General features: G+C 38.2%; 2 protein-coding genes across 3 annotated transcripts in view; one reads left to right on the top strand and one right to left on the bottom strand.

Annotated features, from left to right (window-relative positions):
• LOC109035829 (ionotropic receptor 75a) overlaps positions 1-11,097 on the bottom strand; it is a 29,327-nt gene extending 18,230 nt beyond the window's left edge. Inside the window, exon 1 of one of the 2 annotated variants that reach the window (XM_072302519.1) lies at positions 9,743-11,097. The gene's annotated coding sequence lies outside the window, so the exon portion shown is untranslated. Of the gene's footprint in view, positions 1-4,873; positions 5,013-9,742 lie in introns of those variants that run through there. The other variant, XM_072302518.1, reaches the window with a different exon arrangement.
• On the top strand, positions 466-12,124 carry LOC109035828 (serine/threonine-protein kinase Nek7). The gene is made up of 5 exons (XM_019049622.2): positions 466-863; positions 1,815-2,034; positions 3,609-3,811; positions 4,898-5,011; positions 11,270-12,124. The coding sequence occupies exons 1-5, from the start codon at positions 603-605 to the stop codon at positions 11,438-11,440; spliced, it is 969 nt and encodes a 322-aa protein (XP_018905167.2). The 5' UTR covers positions 466-602; the 3' UTR covers positions 11,441-12,124.
• The last annotated feature ends 5,204 nt before the right edge of the window (positions 12,125-17,328 follow it).

Raw genomic sequence — 17,328 nt, 5'->3', positions numbered from 1 at the left:
CCGTTTCGATAACGATAAAAACTCCCGAATAATAGAGAAATGACCAGACACGCTCAGATAACACAAGCACTCTGCCTAATATTTTTCAGGTTTGGCGAGGTTTCCTTCATAAACCGCGATCAAATCAGTCTGCGCGCACCGCACCTTGATACTACTCGCCCTCACCTCTCCGTCTCAAAACCAGTAATCAGTTTAGCTTAGATCCGCTCTTATCAGTGAAAACAAAAGACAGAATTTGTAAAAATTTTTTTAAAAAAATAAATAAAATGAAATTGTGATATTACTAGGCAGGATATAACTGAAAGAAACCTTTTTTAAATTGAACACAGTGTAACATACGGACGGAAAGAATATAAGTAATTAACCTGAACCTAAATTGGAGAAGCGACGGACTTGACGTGAAAAACTAATGAGTAAAGTGTAGAAAACGATTATAATATAGATTAGTGATAAAAAATCTGATAGATAAAACAAAATAATATAAGAATATTCAGTGCGTAATAATAATGTATTCCATAGCAAAGTGATTAAACAAAAAATTCAGTGATAAAACGTAAAGCTCACCGATTGTAAACGAATAATAAATTTAGTGAATTTTTGCGATGTCTCAAGCCGGTGAGGTTGAAATTTCCACGGCGACGCACGTTTCTCAAGATCAGCAGGGGCAACAGGATCAACAAAAGGGGAACTCGACGGGTAACTTTAAGGTGGACAAACCTATCGGGAAAGGCAACTTTAGTGTGGTTTTCAAAGCGACCTGCCAGACGACCGGGAAATTGGTGGCTTTGAAGAAGGTTTACATCTACGACATGAAAGATCCGGAAGCTCGTGTGGAATGCATCAAAGAGATCAACCTTTTGAAGGTATGTTTCCTTCGCAAGGCGCTCGGGTTGCAAAAAATTGCAATTATACGGAGAAATCAATGCTGTTATAAAATAGTATCGCTTGTTGCCTTTCCGCTAATTGAAGGGGCTCCTCTGATTGAAATGTATTCTGCCGTGCTAAGGAAAAACGTCGTATGAACCCTCAGGCGTTGCCAAATTTCCTTCGATTGAAAACACTTGAATCCTTGAAAACACGAATTTCCCGGTACACTTATGAATATAATCCCTCCCACTTTTCAGGTAATCTTGTTCGCAATTTCACCTAAAGCTCTTTAAAATCTCAAGGGAAAACATCTATAGCTTTCCTCAAAAATAAACGTTTTATTGAAGGAAATTTGACAACTTTCGAATGTTCATACGGCGTTCTTCCTCAGCACGGCAGTATTTACAGTTGAATTAAGACGCAATCTTCATTTGCATTGCATATTGTCTATGTTAAGTCTGATTATATGATGGTTTAATTCGGCATTCACTGATGTAAAAATATTGCAATTTCATGTCAATAAATTGACATTGTATTAAATTAATCTCTCGATCGTAGTAAAAAACTAGCAGGGGTAGAGGGGAACAGATGTGCCTAAAAAATACAGTGCTTTTCCTATTCTTTATCAGTCTTTTTGTTGGATCCTTTTTTTGATTCAGGTTGTTTAGTCTCTGAATCGTGAGCGTGGATTGAACGTTTTCCACCAGAATCGAATCACATTTTGCAAAAAGGAAGAACTGTCTCTAGCTCATTTTAGAGAAACATATGTGCCACCTGTTTCACAACTTGATTTCAAAATATCGAAATTTTTCCGCTGAAAAATGATACCTGCGTCTATAGGTAAAGCTCCCATGTAAGATGCTAGAGTTGAACATTATTTTACGAGTTCATTCGCGGAAAGCAGATACATTTAGATTTCACAAAGATTTTCAAAAAACGTGTTTCAGTCGCTGGATCACCCGAACATCGTTCGATATTACTCCTCTTTCATCACTCCTGGAGAACTGAATATTGTTTTGGAGCTGGCTGATGCCGGCGATTTGTCTCGAGTCATCAAGAATTACATCTCCAAGCGGCATTTGATTCCGGAGCCGACAATCTGGAAATACTTCATTCAGATATGCAATGGCATATACTTCATGCACGCTCGAAGGATCATGCACAGAGGTACGTCGGAATTTCAAAGTTTGAAACTGTTAATGATTGTTCAAAATGGACCGAATTAGCCGCGGTTCTATTACTTCTTGATATCACGTCTTGTTTCATTAGTTTTTGAATTCGAAATGAGGGGCTTGGGAGACAAGGCGTATAAGTGCAGTTTTTGAAAAAAATTGAGATATTCATGATTTAAAGTAAAAATAAACTTAATGTACATTCTGTGAAAAATTTGCTCCCAAATTCCAATTTTTATGCATCAAATAGTCGGTTTGAACGGTCTTTCCGCCATAGAGGATCCATGTAATTTCGAAACTTCAAACGCGTATTCCTCGAAATAGCAAAAACTGCACTTATGCGCCTTGTCCCCCAAGCCCCTCAAATGTGCTCTCAGAACCTTGTGAATAACCGGAGGTTAAAACTCTCACAATAATTCCAAAATACCCCCCTCCCCTATAAGTTTCTCTATATTTTAAAGAATATCTGTAAAAATCTCAAGCAATATGATCGTTACGCTCGCCTCTATAAAAAACAAAGTAGGTTCAAAAATGTTTGAAAGCCGGAGTTCGTCTCTAGTTGCACCATAAATAAACCGTCAAGGTATCTATTTGATGTACGCTTGCCTGTACTGAACATCTTTCAGAACTTAAAGAACCTGGTTGAGAGTGCGCCTTCAAGGATCACATAGATTTTGAGCGACAACTATTAAGACACCACTGTCGTGGGGTTGCATACACGTAATCTTGAAGGATATTTTTACGCAGTTGACAGCAATACACACTCCCTAGCTAGAGATGAATTGCATGAGCAAGGAGTAAATAAGTGAAACTCCAGGAGATATATAAGAGAAATATTTTACGAACATTTATACACAAAATATCTCAAAAATTTTAAACCAAACCAGAACCATAACGGTTCGACGATTTCAATTAAAAACAAAGGAGTTCTACTAGAAGTAAGTTTGAAGTTATAATCCGCCATTTTTAAGGCTCAAATTTTTTGCATTTTAATGGAATTTATTTACGTCTTGTATCTCCACCAAAATGAGTATGATCGCTGGAGACTCATTCTTAGGGATGTGTGTCCGCCCCGAGCCCCAAATGGCCCGTTTTGCACGTACCCCTTTGTGAAAAATTTACTTTCCTAAAATAATATTTCTAAATGTCACAGTTCCTTTAACCTTGGACGGGTCACATGTAAAAGCGAACATCTACGCTCAGGCAAATTCTCAGGTAGAGTATTTGTAAAAGTTTAGGCGAATGTTTCAAAATTCCTCAATTTGACTGTGCGTTCGCTGTGTTTTAGCCATATTGCTATGACATTTCCACGTGTTTCTCAGAGACCGTTCATAAAATACGTAATGCTTTTCAGATTTTCGGCCCTTCCCTCCTAACCTCTCGTAACACTTTTATGGCGTATGTCCTTATCCTTCAACACGTTAAAACAAAGTAGCGTAACGCTCCCCTCGGCCTCTCCCACCAAGAGCGTTACGTATTTTACATATGAACGCCCGCCCCTTACTTTATTTTGTGCTACAGAATAATGTATTTCCGCACTTCACTTTCTATTTTTGTATTTTACCGCAGATATAAAACCAGCCAACATTTTCATCATGGGTGACGGAAACATTAAAGTGGGAGACCTCGGAATGGGTCGATATTTCAGCCCAAAAACTTTGGCGGCTCAAACAATCATCGGGACTCCATACTACATGAGCCCAGAGAGGATACGCGGAAAAGGTTACGATTTTAAGAGTGACGTCTGGTCTTTAGGCTGCCTTTTGTACGAGGTGAGAAATGAGTTTTAAATAATAATTTTTTAATTTTCCAGTCTCCCTCTCATTTTATTTACGAGTTTCGTATATACAGGAAGTCAAGAAAAAGGTTTTCCATCACTCCAACAAAGGTTATACAGAGACAATCTGTAGAAAACATCATTTGTGACAGATATCTTGCATTATTTCCTCAATATATCATTATTTTCCTATTTAAATATTAGGTAGCATATTAACACACTTTTAGGATTGACGCCTCTTTTACTGATATCCAAGTCATCTATGTTCACAATGGAGAATTTGCAAGGGTCTGAAATTTGATGAATTTCCTGTTTAAGTGGAATCCTCTGAGTGAACTGAACACGAAGATACCCTTGATTCATAAATTGAGCGATTATTAGAGGAGATATGACAAAATAACCGATTCTGCTGAAATACATGCGTTTAAATGGGAAATGCCGCCAGATGACGTCACAAGGCGGCGCATTTTCTCTCTTTTAAATCAATTTTTCTCCAATTTCCCATGTCAGAAAAAAATTATGAAAAATATTGCGAACTCAGCTCATTAGGCACTTTCAGATGAAGCAATAAAAAAATTGCGTGCAAATTCTCCATTGAATCAATGAGAACGAATACACACCAATTCGAAAAAATGAAAATTATCAAGACACACTTAAAATTGCACAGTACGTGAAGAAGTTAGTCTAAGAAAAATATTTTTGGTGCCTAAGAACAAGTCCTTAAGGACACTCTAAAGGTTCAAGCTGGAACAGATGCGCTATAACTTTATGAAAATTGACTGTCACTGGTGAAAATTGAGCATTTCCGAATTTTACCTAGAGTTGGTGTGTTTTCATTCTCGCTGATTCAATTGGACCTGATATTAACTTAAAACTGTCTGATAAAAACTTTCAAAGTCTCGATAAAGCCTCATTTTCCTGGTGATCTCTTTTAACATCACCAAAAATAACAAAAATATGCATATTTTACACGCATTCCTGAGGAACCTTGCCAAAAATGCAAAAAAGTTTTGGGGATTATGAAACAGTTGTCTCAAAAGTTATTTAAAATAATTACCTGCATGTCAACGAATCTTTGCAGATGGCATCGTTGCAATCACCCTTCGCTGGCCAGAAGACCAACCTGTATGCCCTGTGTCGAAAAATTGGTAACTGTGACTTCGCCCCTATACCATCTGATTGCTACTCAGATCAGGTTTGTGACAAGTATTCATACACACCAAAATTTTAATATGGATAACTAAACAATAAACAGGGTACCAATTAAATCACCTTAAGTTACATTCCCCTCTTTCCCCATGAAAATGCCACGCAAGACATTTTTAACGTGTTCAAAGACATTTTTGCAGACATTTTTTGTTGCAAGACATTTTTAACGTGTAATCTGAAATCAACTTCCAAGAGAGGAATTACCGTTTAAAGCTTTCAGTCAATCAGTCTATATAGAAAAATTTTGTTCGTATAGATAAATCAGGATCAACTTACATAATTAAATTGGTTTTTGACAAATTTTTGGACCGCAAAATAACTCCTGTAAGCACACTCATCCAGAAATTCAGAATAAGCCAGTTGCGCTAGTCACAGAATCGTGTTTTGATGGTAAGCTTACAAACTAGCAAAAAATAATGAGACCCGTTCAAGCACCTTTCTATACGTCGAATATTGACGGAGATATCAAGTATCGAAAAACACGGCGTATGACGTCATCCATCGTGGTTGCGCATATCATGGTTTTTTCCACCTTGTTTCCATTCACGTTCTATGCCGAGATTGAAGATTAAACCAGTGTAAGTGTGTGTATATCGCTGCTTGATGAAACCAAGGTGGAAGAAACCATGGTATACGCTCTACCGCGGTGGATGACGTCATACACTGTGTTTTTTGGTGAGCGATCTTCGTTAATATTAGACGCTATGACACTTGACTTTTGAACAGATCTCGTTATTTTTTGCTAATCTATAAGCTTAAGCCATCAAAACACAATTCTGCGGCCAGCGTGACTGGCCTATGTTCTTTAAATTGTCAAAATTACAGCCTCCACCAGAATATGCAGGAACTTTCCAAAATTTGATTTTATGAGTCGGGAACCACGCGAGGAATGTCGGAGACTCAAACGAAGCATAGAGAAGTAAACCTGTTTTTGAGAAGTTTCATGACGTGAAAACTCCCTTTGTTTCGTACAGTTGGCTATGACAGCCATGGTCTTGTCTGACGCATTTTACGAGTCCGGTAACACACAGGAAATAAGTCTGGAGACTTTAACGCAAAGTAGAAAATTAAACCATTTCATGACGGGACAACTCCCTATACGTCCAGTCCAGTTGTCTAAGACAATTATTATGATGAAAAACATACTTTAACACGTTTGAGGAGTCCGGAAACTTTCAGGAAAACCTGGAGAGTTTAACGCAGTGTCGAAAAGTAAGCCATTTCATGACATACAACTTCCTATTCGCTCAGTCCTGTTGGTCATGACAGCTATGGTAAGAAAATGATTCTCCATTTTCTTTTGCAACACTTTAGGAGATTTTTTCCAAGCTTTCTCAATCATATGATTTTATTACTTTCTAACTTTTTTCCTGAATGATTTAAAAGTCTAAGCTAGGATTAGAGAAAAATCCATATTCTTGCCTTGAAAGTGAGTGGTTAGGTCGATTCAAACACACATTCGGAGATTGGTAAAAAAAAATCAGTGAACAGAACAAAAATTTTTGAATGTAAAATACACTGACACTAATGTTACGTCAAATTTGACGCAGGTAGACCATGGTTAATCGGCAAGCGGAATTTCAATTTTCGAACACAGATAAAAATGTAATTTTTTACTGTGCGAGTTGAATGTAGACTTTAGTCTGCTCACTTTGTCCTCATTGACATTTTGATGGGAGAATGTGAACTACGCGGTGCTAAAGAGCCTCCCTAAAAATGGCCCCTTTTCGGGAACCCGGGGATTTCATTCGTATGTGGCTTAAATGAAACCTTATGATGAGGCAAGCCTCCAGTAAAAATTTTAGCTTGAGTATATGTCTTGTTTCCGAGATACAGCGTTGCAAAGTTGGCATATTTGAGCTTTAAAATTCTCATATTTTTATGGATTTTCTTCCAAAAACCAACTTCAAAAATGACTTTACAATACTTACACGAGGTGCACACGATAAATTATAATATGAAAAGTCTCCAGTAAGAATTTTGACTCATGCGTAAGCCTTGTTTTGGCAGTACAACGTTGCTAAGTTTACATTTTTCAGCTTTAAAAAGCTCATTTTTTAAAGTTTCTCATTCACAAACCGCTATTACTGAAGATCGAACTGTATTTTGGGGCATAGAATCAACAATTAGTGATACTCGTAGATGCATAGTTTAATTTATAAAAGGATACGATAATACAGTGTTGCAAAGTTTTCAACTTGTATCTGGGAAAATGTCTATTTTGTGTTATTTTATTGAAGACAAGATTGAACAATGTTGAAAAGTGATATTGTGAAACAAAGAAATGTGGAGGACTTTTGTCAATCCTAGGTGAAAATTGGAATTAAAATGGCACTGTTGCCAATTTTATTTAAGTTTCTATTAACATTCCATTATAAAATAAGTTTAAAATAAGGATACTTCCAATAATTGTCTGATTTTAAAACGTAATCCAAGTGAATTTATGGCATACAATGAATGGCTCAGCATCAGTGTTGCTTTCAAAATCTAAAAAATTCTACCTTGCCTTGGTTGTCAATTTTACTTTTTTTTAGGCAGAATGCAAAAATGAACATAAACTATGGAAACGCTCTAGTTTTTTGAGTACAAATAAATCTTGATACAGACAATACATTCATTGTTCCTTAAAGAATAGAATATCTTCGACTTAAGAATTACAAATGATGAGAAAATTAAAAAAAAAAAATTAAATAAATAAATCTATAGAAAAAGAAATTAAAAGAATAAAATACTTAAAATTATTAAAATATTGTTGCATGGATTTGTCAAAAATTATTATTTCGGCATAGCTACTAACTATTTTTTCATTAATAAGTTGTTAAAGTTCCATTTTTGTTGAGGGTTGTCCTCATAGTATTAAGACCTCTGTGTCACAGTGACAGCATTCCGAAGAGAATAGGACCAGGCTATTGTCATGTTTCATACTAGTATTTCAAAATGGATTTAAGCATTCACATTATGATCTCGGCACTGGATGTAAATTCTTGGTAGCATTCGCTGACCCCTCCATTCTGATAAAAAATACATCCATCTCCCAGTGAAATATATCAGGAAAAAAGTTGCATTTTCTCAATACGCAACGGTGCAGTGTCTTGGCAGTGCCAATCATAACAAGCTCATATATGTATAGAGCATGTTGAAAACAAATCTTTGATCTAGATGCCTCAAAATAATTGAGATACTTGGTAAAAGTAAAAAATCGGCAACATGTTGAGGTACTTGCTATATATTTGAGGGCAAGACTATACTCACGTATCAATCGAAAAAAATATTTTCACGGATATTCATAAATAAATATAAAAAAATCACAAAAGTCTAAACAAATTACCAAAAAAAATTAAACAAAATAAAAAAAGTAAAAAAATTAAATTAGAAGCATCTTTATTTTAAAATCATTTTATTATTTTTTGTTTGAAAAGAATTATGAATAAACTTGGCAGCAGTATTTTTTCCAAAACCAATCGTTACCTGGGACTGACATCAGCCCTTGATATTTTGCCTTGATACGAGTTAAGATACCCATTGAAGTCATGTTCAACAAGAAAAAAGCATAATCCATACAGAGTTCAAAGTTTTAAGCATGGCAACGCTGTATCACCACCGGTCAAAGAATTCTTCTTCAAATACAAACATTCATCTACAGATGACATAAATGGTTGATTTCCTGCTTCAAATCGTGATTAAATTCTACAAAAGTAGCTTCTTAAACACAGAACTCAAAAATATAGACATTTTTAAAGCTCAAATATATAAACTTTGCAACCCTGTATCATTAAAACTATACTTGCATTTTGAGTTAAATTTTAACAAAAGCCTTAGTCTATCATAAAATTGCATCTAAACCCCAAAAGCATATCTTTTAGCCGTCTTTAAGTTCGTTTTTAAGTCAAGAAACTTGATAAAACGAACATTTTTTATAGGTTTTTATGTCAACTTTGCAACGTTGTTTTAACAGAATTAGTAGTATTAATGTTTCAATTGAAATATGCATTCGATAATAATACTAACATTTGATAAAATGTCACAAAATATCATAAAACATCCAATTGAATCGTTCTGAGAAAATAAGATACCTGAGAATATGAGAATTTTAAAGCTCAAATATGCCAACTTTGCAACGCTGTATCTCGGAAACTAGACGTATACTCAAGCTAAAATTTTTACTGGAGGCTTACCTCATCATAAGGTTTCATTTAAGCCACAAACGAACGAAATCCCCGGGTTCCCGAAAAGGGGCCAAAAGAGGCCCTTTTTTAGGGAGGCTCTTTCTTACCCTGGCTAGTGATCAGTTGACAGCAAGAACGATTCTTGAAAGTTATGGCAACACTGTTTTCCCTTCATTTAAATGCACGTACAACAATCGATGCTCCGTGAGGCAGCTAAAGTCGATATTTTTAGTGGATTCAAATCGAGAAAAAACAGTGTTGCCAACTTGTAAAATCGCCACTAGTTGCTGGCTATAATGGTTCTAATGATAAGCATTGAATGCATTTTATTATAGCTTGTTAGTTTTTATTTGGACCGAATTCAACAAAAATTCACCGAGTCAAGTCACACCTCGGAAAAAAAATGCGAGTTAGGAGTAGTTTTAAATGCAATTAGTCATAAATTAGCACCAGTTCAAAATTCTAAGCATGGAGAAAATATGTTGATCATTCGAATGGACGTTAAAATTTGTCGTTAATATTGAGTTTTATGGAGAAATGAAACTTCAAACCTTTTTTACGGTTCGGATTCGATCAGACTTAGCGTGTTTCAGCTGAACTTGATTCACTCATTACGGTCATACTGTCTCACGTACATCAGTATGGGTATACGTACCCGTGGTTATAAGATGCCGACAGTCATTGCTCCTGGAAACAGAACTTGACCTCGACACATTTCGAACTTCATCACTTCATGTGCCACACTGTCACCGAGCTACAATCGCCAGGGCCCCGTTATTTGAGCCTTATCAGTTTATTCCGAAGCTGCCATATCGTGTAAATTTTTTATTCCAGCGCACTATAAACTTATTACCGTTTAGCACTATTTTCCATCCATGTAATTGTACTGTAACTCATACTCAGCTCCCTAGAGTGATCTGCTGCTTCCCGGTTGCACAAAAGCTACTTAAAGGGCACCTCACCGTAAGGGAGTCCCTTTTACCTATAGGTATGAGGCAGATTGATTGAGGTTACGGCACCTGATCAACGAAGCCTAAAATTGAGGATCAAATTCTATTAGGAACGAAATGCGACGATGAGAATTCCAGAAAACGCTAAAAATAGTGATCGGAGCGTATGCACGGCTATCGAGACAAAATGATGTATAGATCAAGGGAAGCCTGATCTGTCGACCTGACAACAACCCTTTACGGACCTCAGCCCGTTCCATCTATGCTGGGGATGTACTTTCCGTGTTGGGAGTGTAATTGCTAAAATTCAGGTCCGACAGGCAAATGGTTCCCCCACATATACAGTTTCAGTTCCCAATCGATTCTCAATTATATACAGAGTGAGTGAGAGAATAACAATATTTTTACCAAAAAAAACCAGGATTGGGGGAGGGGAAAGGAGTCCAGTTGCTGGGTTAATTGGAGGAAACCCTTACTCTCTGGAGAGAGCTTACATACATATGAGAGATAGTTAGAGATGGTTACGGTTTGATTTCAGCCCCTCTATATGATCATAGCATCACAACTGGTGGGTTTTATGCGGAGGAATACCAATTTCGCGCTTTTAAAACTAACTAGCCGTTGATAAAATGAATCGAAAATTTAAAAAAAAAATTCCGCGTACTCCACTTGGACATCGGCTTTTTCTATGCGGCGCGTTTCGGAGCTGTAATTCCATCTTAATCCGGCAGCGACCATTATCGGCAGTTCGCTGCATGGTACCATAGCCGAAACGCGTCCCATAGAGAAAACCATCGAGTGCAAGTGAGTACGCGGAACATTTTTTAAAAAATGTTGAATTCATTTTATTTATTTTAATTTGACATACATTGGCCCTGGGTCAAGTTTTTCATTCACAAGATGTTTCTGTTGACATTTTCTTTAAGTTTTCTTCACTTATTCTTGAAAGAAAAAAAAGGGGGAAAAACTCAGAATTGAGAAGAAACATTTTTATTAGTTTTTTGGAGGAACGTGAAACATTATTGGGGATTTTTGAATGTTGAGGTTGATTTACGCATGTTGCGCTGTGAGCTAGGTATGTGTCGATATTCTGCATCAACTGGAAATAATTTTGAGTTTTGTTGACAGTTCCAAAGCCTCGTTGAGTGTTGCATGACCCCCGAAGCAACAGCCAGACCCAGCATAGGGTACGTCCGGAACGTAGCAGCGGAGATGATGGCACTCTGTTCATACAAAGCGAACAACTGCTTCGCAGGATCGAACACCAGCCTCCAGATTGACCAAGCCGAGGGTCTATGATTCCATTTAGTCGCCCTTCCTGTCTATAAACCGTCATTGTTTTCAAACTAGATTGAAAGTTTCCTTCCGTGCAGGAAGAAAATATTTTTAACCTGATTTTCTCAGAGCATGTAACTAAACCGAAAGACTGATTGTAATTTTAATGTGTGTTCAAATAGATGTGTTACTGTTTAAACTTAGAGTAGGTAGTACGTAAGACTAATAATTTTTATTTAAGTAAATGTGTGCGTTTGTTCGTGAAAATTAGAGTAATGAGTGAGATGATTATGATACTTTCAATTTGCGCATTTTTCGAAACGGAAAATCACTTCCTCGCAATTGTAGCTCTCGTAAAGTTGCATTTTCAGTGTAGATGGTTTATGCATTAATTTGATTAGATTATGCAAATTAAATAAAATTTTATTGAAAATACTTCGCAACGGTGGTCAGTCAACTTAATCTAAGAATGGAGTCAATTGTCTAACTTTGCTGTATTGAATCTATGTACTTCCTGAAAATATTTTTTATAGTAATTTAAAAATGTATTTAATGATATTTATTAAGATTGTAAATTGAGTATTTTGTAAGAACCGTGCAAATTAATTTGCTCTAAAAATCTATGAGTATATTCTCATCTATATATACTACGAATTAACTCAACGTTTAGGTACCAAACCATTAAAATATATAAAATGTTATCTCGTAGGTAATGCTCTTTTTTTTTTTTTTCTTTTTTTTTTTTTTTTTTTTTTAACCTTTCTTATGCCTGGCAAATGATTTGCCATGAAAATTGTTTGAAAAATCCTGATGAAACGCCCGATATCAGGGGTAGAGGATCAACTAAGTATCCATCAGAAGCCCGCGACTTTTTTCATACGCGAAGTCGCGAGTCGAATCAAATTGACCCATATTAAAGAACATTGATTTTAATAGTTTTTGAAGTACTATCTTTATTACCTTTGTTATTTCTATGCTTTTAGATAAGATTTGCTTTTTTTTTTTTTTTTTTTTTTTTTTAAATTTTACCCTTTTGGTAACATACTGACGATTTCTCACCTTCCCCTCTCATCCGTCTTATGTGACTCCCCTACGGAGATAGTCGGGTCAATTTGATCCGTCTTGGGATTTCTAGGGGTGTTCTTGTAGAGAAGAGTGAAAGAAAGAAAGAAAGAAAAAAAACTCACTGACACAACTCTCGCCAAAATACCAATGTTTACCTACCAATACCGTCGGTCCGACGATCTTTGCAGGTAACCGATGAGTTTGGAACACATCTTAGATTAGAGCTTGAGATTCTCAACGAATTGAGTGCAGGAATGGCTGAGAAAATGAAGAATCAGTGCCAGTTTGAGAGCCCTCGTTTGTGCACGGAACGGGTGCTGTACACATACTCTTGCTTGATTGATGTCCGTGTCCGTGTTGCATCTGCGAAAATTGAAGGAGCGATGGCGCGAAGCGAGAACTCGAAATGCTCCGGTCTATGCTACCCATGAGGAGTCACTCAGATTCGGAGGAAACTTTAAAAAACGAAGCCCGATTACGTCTCTCCTATTTTCGGCTAAATGTATCACTTAGCCCTTGAAGCACCACTAAATAATACAAACAGAACCAAAATAACATTGAAATAGAGCAAGAAAAAGGATCCGGCGCAGAGATACAACTATTCGTACTTGATGGATGTCCGTGTTGCGTCTGCGAAATTGAAGGCGCACAGGCGCGAGACTTGAACTCGCAATGTCGCAATACTCTGTGCTGCCAATTGCCAATGAGGGTGTCGCTCACAGATTCGGGGAAAAAGTTGACGAACGAGGCCTCATTACGTCTCTCCTAACTTCGGCTGTGTTGACACTCAATCTTTTTCTTTTCTTAAAAGAGCCATGCACAAATTCGCCCGTTTTTGGGCCCTCGAAATTGGGGTCGGTGTGAGGTTTTTTTTCATCTATAGGGTGACCCTTTACACATAATAAAATTTCAGATTGAGTATACGCACCGTTTTTGAGATATGGGGGGGCAAAGTCCCCGATTTTTACTCATATTTGCAGGTATTTTATAGTCGAACTTCGGCTGCTACAAGGTACCGGATGTAGATATTGAAGCGCGGTTTGCGGTGATTTGTCAAGCTATTTCTGGATTATTTTTTCACATCTTTTACAAACCCGCAAATGGTTTTTCGGGGGGGGGGGGGGGGGAGCTTTATTCATATTATCATGACCGTTCGTATACGTCTTACTGGCATTAATTGCTTCGTTCTCGACTCCTCTCCACGCCGTAATCATGATGGTATTTTCTGTTAGGAATCTTTCTTCTTCTTTATATTTGACCAATTCTAATGTTGTCTCCCCCTTTCTCCCTTTTTAACCTCCCCCCCCCCCCAATTCTAAACACTCCCTCTCAAGTGTATATTCCTGTGCGGCAGATATGAAGGTGTTATTTGTGGGGAATTATTTTTCTGTCTTTATGGTTCATAAACTTTGACCCCACCTATTTCCTCCTTCCCCCCTTTACCCCTGTTTCACCCCCCCCCCCAATTTCCACCGTACCTTACTCGAAGTTGTCTGCTCCCTCCGCAGCAGAAATGAGGATGTTTCCAGCGAAGAATTTTTTACTTTTTTAAACTCAATACAAGGGAGACACCCCCCACCCTTTTTTCTCTTTCCCATCCCCCCTCACTAGTTCATATTTCCTACCTTATTCCCTCTTTCCACTGCCCCCCCCCCTCTTTTCTCTTTTTTACATGCTTGAATACTTTTTTTTGTGAGAGTATAATAGTTATCGGATAGTGTAATAGTTACCGGAAACATCCTCATTTCTGCTGCAGAGGGAGCAGACAACTTCGAGTAAGGTACGGTGGAAATGGGGGGGGGGTGAAACAGGGGTAAAGGGGGGAAGGAGGAAATAGGTGGGGTCAAAGTTTATCAACCATAAAGACAGAAAATAATTCCCCACAAATAACACCTTCATATCTGCCGCACAGGAATATACACTTGAGAGGGAGTGTTTAGAATTGGGGGGGGGGGAGGTTAAAAAGGGAGAAAGGGGGAGACAACATTAGAATTGGTCAAATATAAAGAAGAAGAAAGATTCCTAACAGAAAATACCATCATGATTACGGCGTGGAGAGGAGTCGAGAACGAAGCAATTAATGCCAGTAAGACGTATACGAACGGTCATGATAATATGAATAAAGCTCCCCCCCCCCCCCCCCGAAAAACCATTTGCGGGTTTGTAAAAGATGTGAAAAAATAATCCAGAAATAGCTTGACAAATCACCGCAAACCGCGCTTCAATATCTACATCCGGTACCTTGTAGCAGCCGAAGTTCGACTATAAAATACCTGCAAATATGAGTAAAAATCGGGGACTTTGCCCCCCCATATTTCAAAAACGGTGCGTATACTCAATCTGAAATTTTATTATGTGTAAAGGGTCACCCTATAGATGAAAAAATACCTCACACCGACCCCAATTTCGAGGGCCCGAAAACGGGCGAATTTTAGCCCTTTTTGTGCAAGGCTCTTTGATGTATGATTCTTTTTTTTAGGATGCAGTTTTAGACCTATAACTAAAGCTTGTGCGTACCGACACCACAACTGAACGCATTAATGCTAAAAGGAACTATGTTGCCCGCAAACCCTATGCACATAGTACCTTTTAGTATATATACGTCCAACTCCCCCAAAAAAGATATTCAGGGCAATTTGGGGCCGACTTGGGATTTCCAGGAGTAGTTTTCAAAAAATTCCCTGACACTCGATTTTTTTCTTTTTTTTTTAAATTTGTGGTCTGATTCGTTTTTTACGATGTATTTGTAGACTTATATCTAAATCTCGTATAATGGCCCCATACATCTCACGAGCCACATGTCTTTAATAAGACAAAGAGAACCAACACAACATTGAAATAGAGCAAGGGAAAGGATGCGCGCTCATGACGGCGCAGACATACAACTATTCGTACTTGATGGATGTCCGTATTGCGTCTGCGAAATTGAAGGCGCGCAGGCGCGAGACTTGAACTCGCAATGTCGCAGTGCTCTGCTCTGTGCTGCCAATGCGGGTGTCGCTCACAGATTCGGGGAAAAAGTTGACGATACGAGGTCTGATTACGTCTCTCCTAACTTGGGCTGTGTTGACACTCAATCCTTTTCTTTTTTTTAAATTTGATGTATGATTCTTTTTTTAGGATGTAGTTTTAGACCTATAACTTAATTTTATCGACGGTGTAAGTTGACAATCACATAACTCGGTTTGCGACGTCACTGACTTACCCTTACAATCAGTAATTCAGATAATAGTTGTCAACAGAGCCGAGGTAGGTTCCTGGGACTCAGGAGCACCCAAATATACGATTTCCGTCCATTCAGATCACCCACCATTACCTATTGTGTTCCCATCGTGAGAAATATACGAGAAGATGGTGGAAGATCTAACAACAATCCTTCTCTAGTAAACCAATGGAGTAGAAGTTCTATAAATCACAATCATCACCGGTTTGTGGGTTCTAGGAGGTAGGCCGCTAGGGGTGAATTGGGAGAGACTCAACTGGTTGCGCTCGCCACGCTACCTGGTGACGAAATCCTGAAACGCAGATCGTGGTATCCCCTCTCTCACCCCTCCGTCACCAGACAGTCTGGCTCCTGACGACCTTGAGGCGAGCTCGACCTTCACTCCTCTGACTTACGCCGCTAGCGCCGGCGCCTGCAGACTTCGGGTTCTTTCCGCATTCCTTTTCCTTCTTCTTCCTCTCGCGACACACTTCTCGGGACCACCCGCGTTGAATTCACGGAATCAACGCACTTGCGTTTGACGCTCCCATTTTAAGCGATTGTGATGAATGACACATCATTTCAGGGTAGTTTTCACCGAGGAATCCGAATACGCGGTCAGATTTGAGGTATCGTGAAGTATAATTTTTTCAAACGTAGAGCTATGAAGCAGAATGCACTTTGATTTAGATACACTCTGCTCTGGGATTATCCAGACAGTTTATGATTCCGTAAGCCGTTTAGGTGCTGTAAACTGCCGTGCTAAGCAAGAACGCCGTAAATCCATCCAGATTCTCCCTCGATTTTCGGAACTTAACACGTCATAGCATCAAAACTGTTTTACCAATGCACCTCAAATTTTCAAGTTAAGTTCTTGTCCCAAGGTACACAAGTTTTTCTGCTATGATACGTTGTTTCCAAAAAATGTAAAATGGCGTTTACGGCGTTTTTTGCGTTGCACGGCAGTATATAACGCAGCTTAGAGGAGCATGCATGTCAACGTTTTAAGTAGGATATCGACGATGTAAGTCGGCAATCACATATCTGGGTTTGCGACATCGCTACTGAACAGCGATTCTTTAAAACTGCCGAGATTTTTCTTCTCTGCGCAAAGAAAATTCTGCAAAAACTTCAAAGAATGATGTCACTTTGTTCTCCTTTAAAAAAATAACATAGAGGCGGAGATTTTTGGACACCGCAAACGAGTTTGCCGACTTACACCATAGTTATGCGTACCGGCACCAGAACTGAACGTATTTATGTTAAAAGGAACCAGGTTACACACAAACCCTAATCACATAGTTCCTTTTAGCATAAATACGTCCAACCCCCCCCCCCCCCCCAACAGGTATTCAGGTCAATTTGGCCCGGCTTGGGATTTGTATGAGTGGTTTTCATAAAATTCCCTTAGATTCGATTTTTTTCTTCTTTTCTTAAATTGTGGTCTGATTCTTTTTTACGATGTATTTGTAGACTTATATCTAAAGCTCGTATGTAATGGCCCCATACAACTCGCGGGCCACGTGTCTTTAATGAGACGAACAGAACCAACACAACAGTTATACAGGGTGATCCAAAAGTCCCTTCCACCCCCTCTAACTTTTTACCTAATTGAGGTAAAGATTTGAAACTTGGGGGATGTTCC

The sequence above is a fragment of the Bemisia tabaci genome, chromosome 7 (genome assembly GCF_918797505.1).
Source record: "Bemisia tabaci chromosome 7, PGI_BMITA_v3".
NCBI classification, from domain to species: Eukaryota; Metazoa; Arthropoda; class Insecta; order Hemiptera; family Aleyrodidae; genus Bemisia; species Bemisia tabaci.
Note: the sequence above shows the minus strand (reverse complement) of the source record. Positions and strands in the feature narration are given on the sequence as shown.

Coding starts and splice junctions, on each gene's coding strand:
- LOC109035828 (XM_019049622.2), top strand. CDS start 603: ATGTCTCAAGCCGGTGAGGTTGAAATTTCCACGGCGACGCACGTTTCT. Junction 864..1,814: donor AAGAGATCAACCTTTTGAAG/GTATGTTTCCTT, acceptor AACGTGTTTCAG/TCGCTGGATCACCCGAACAT. Junction 3,812..4,897: donor TAGGCTGCCTTTTGTACGAG/GTGAGAAATGAG, acceptor GAATCTTTGCAG/ATGGCATCGTTGCAATCACC.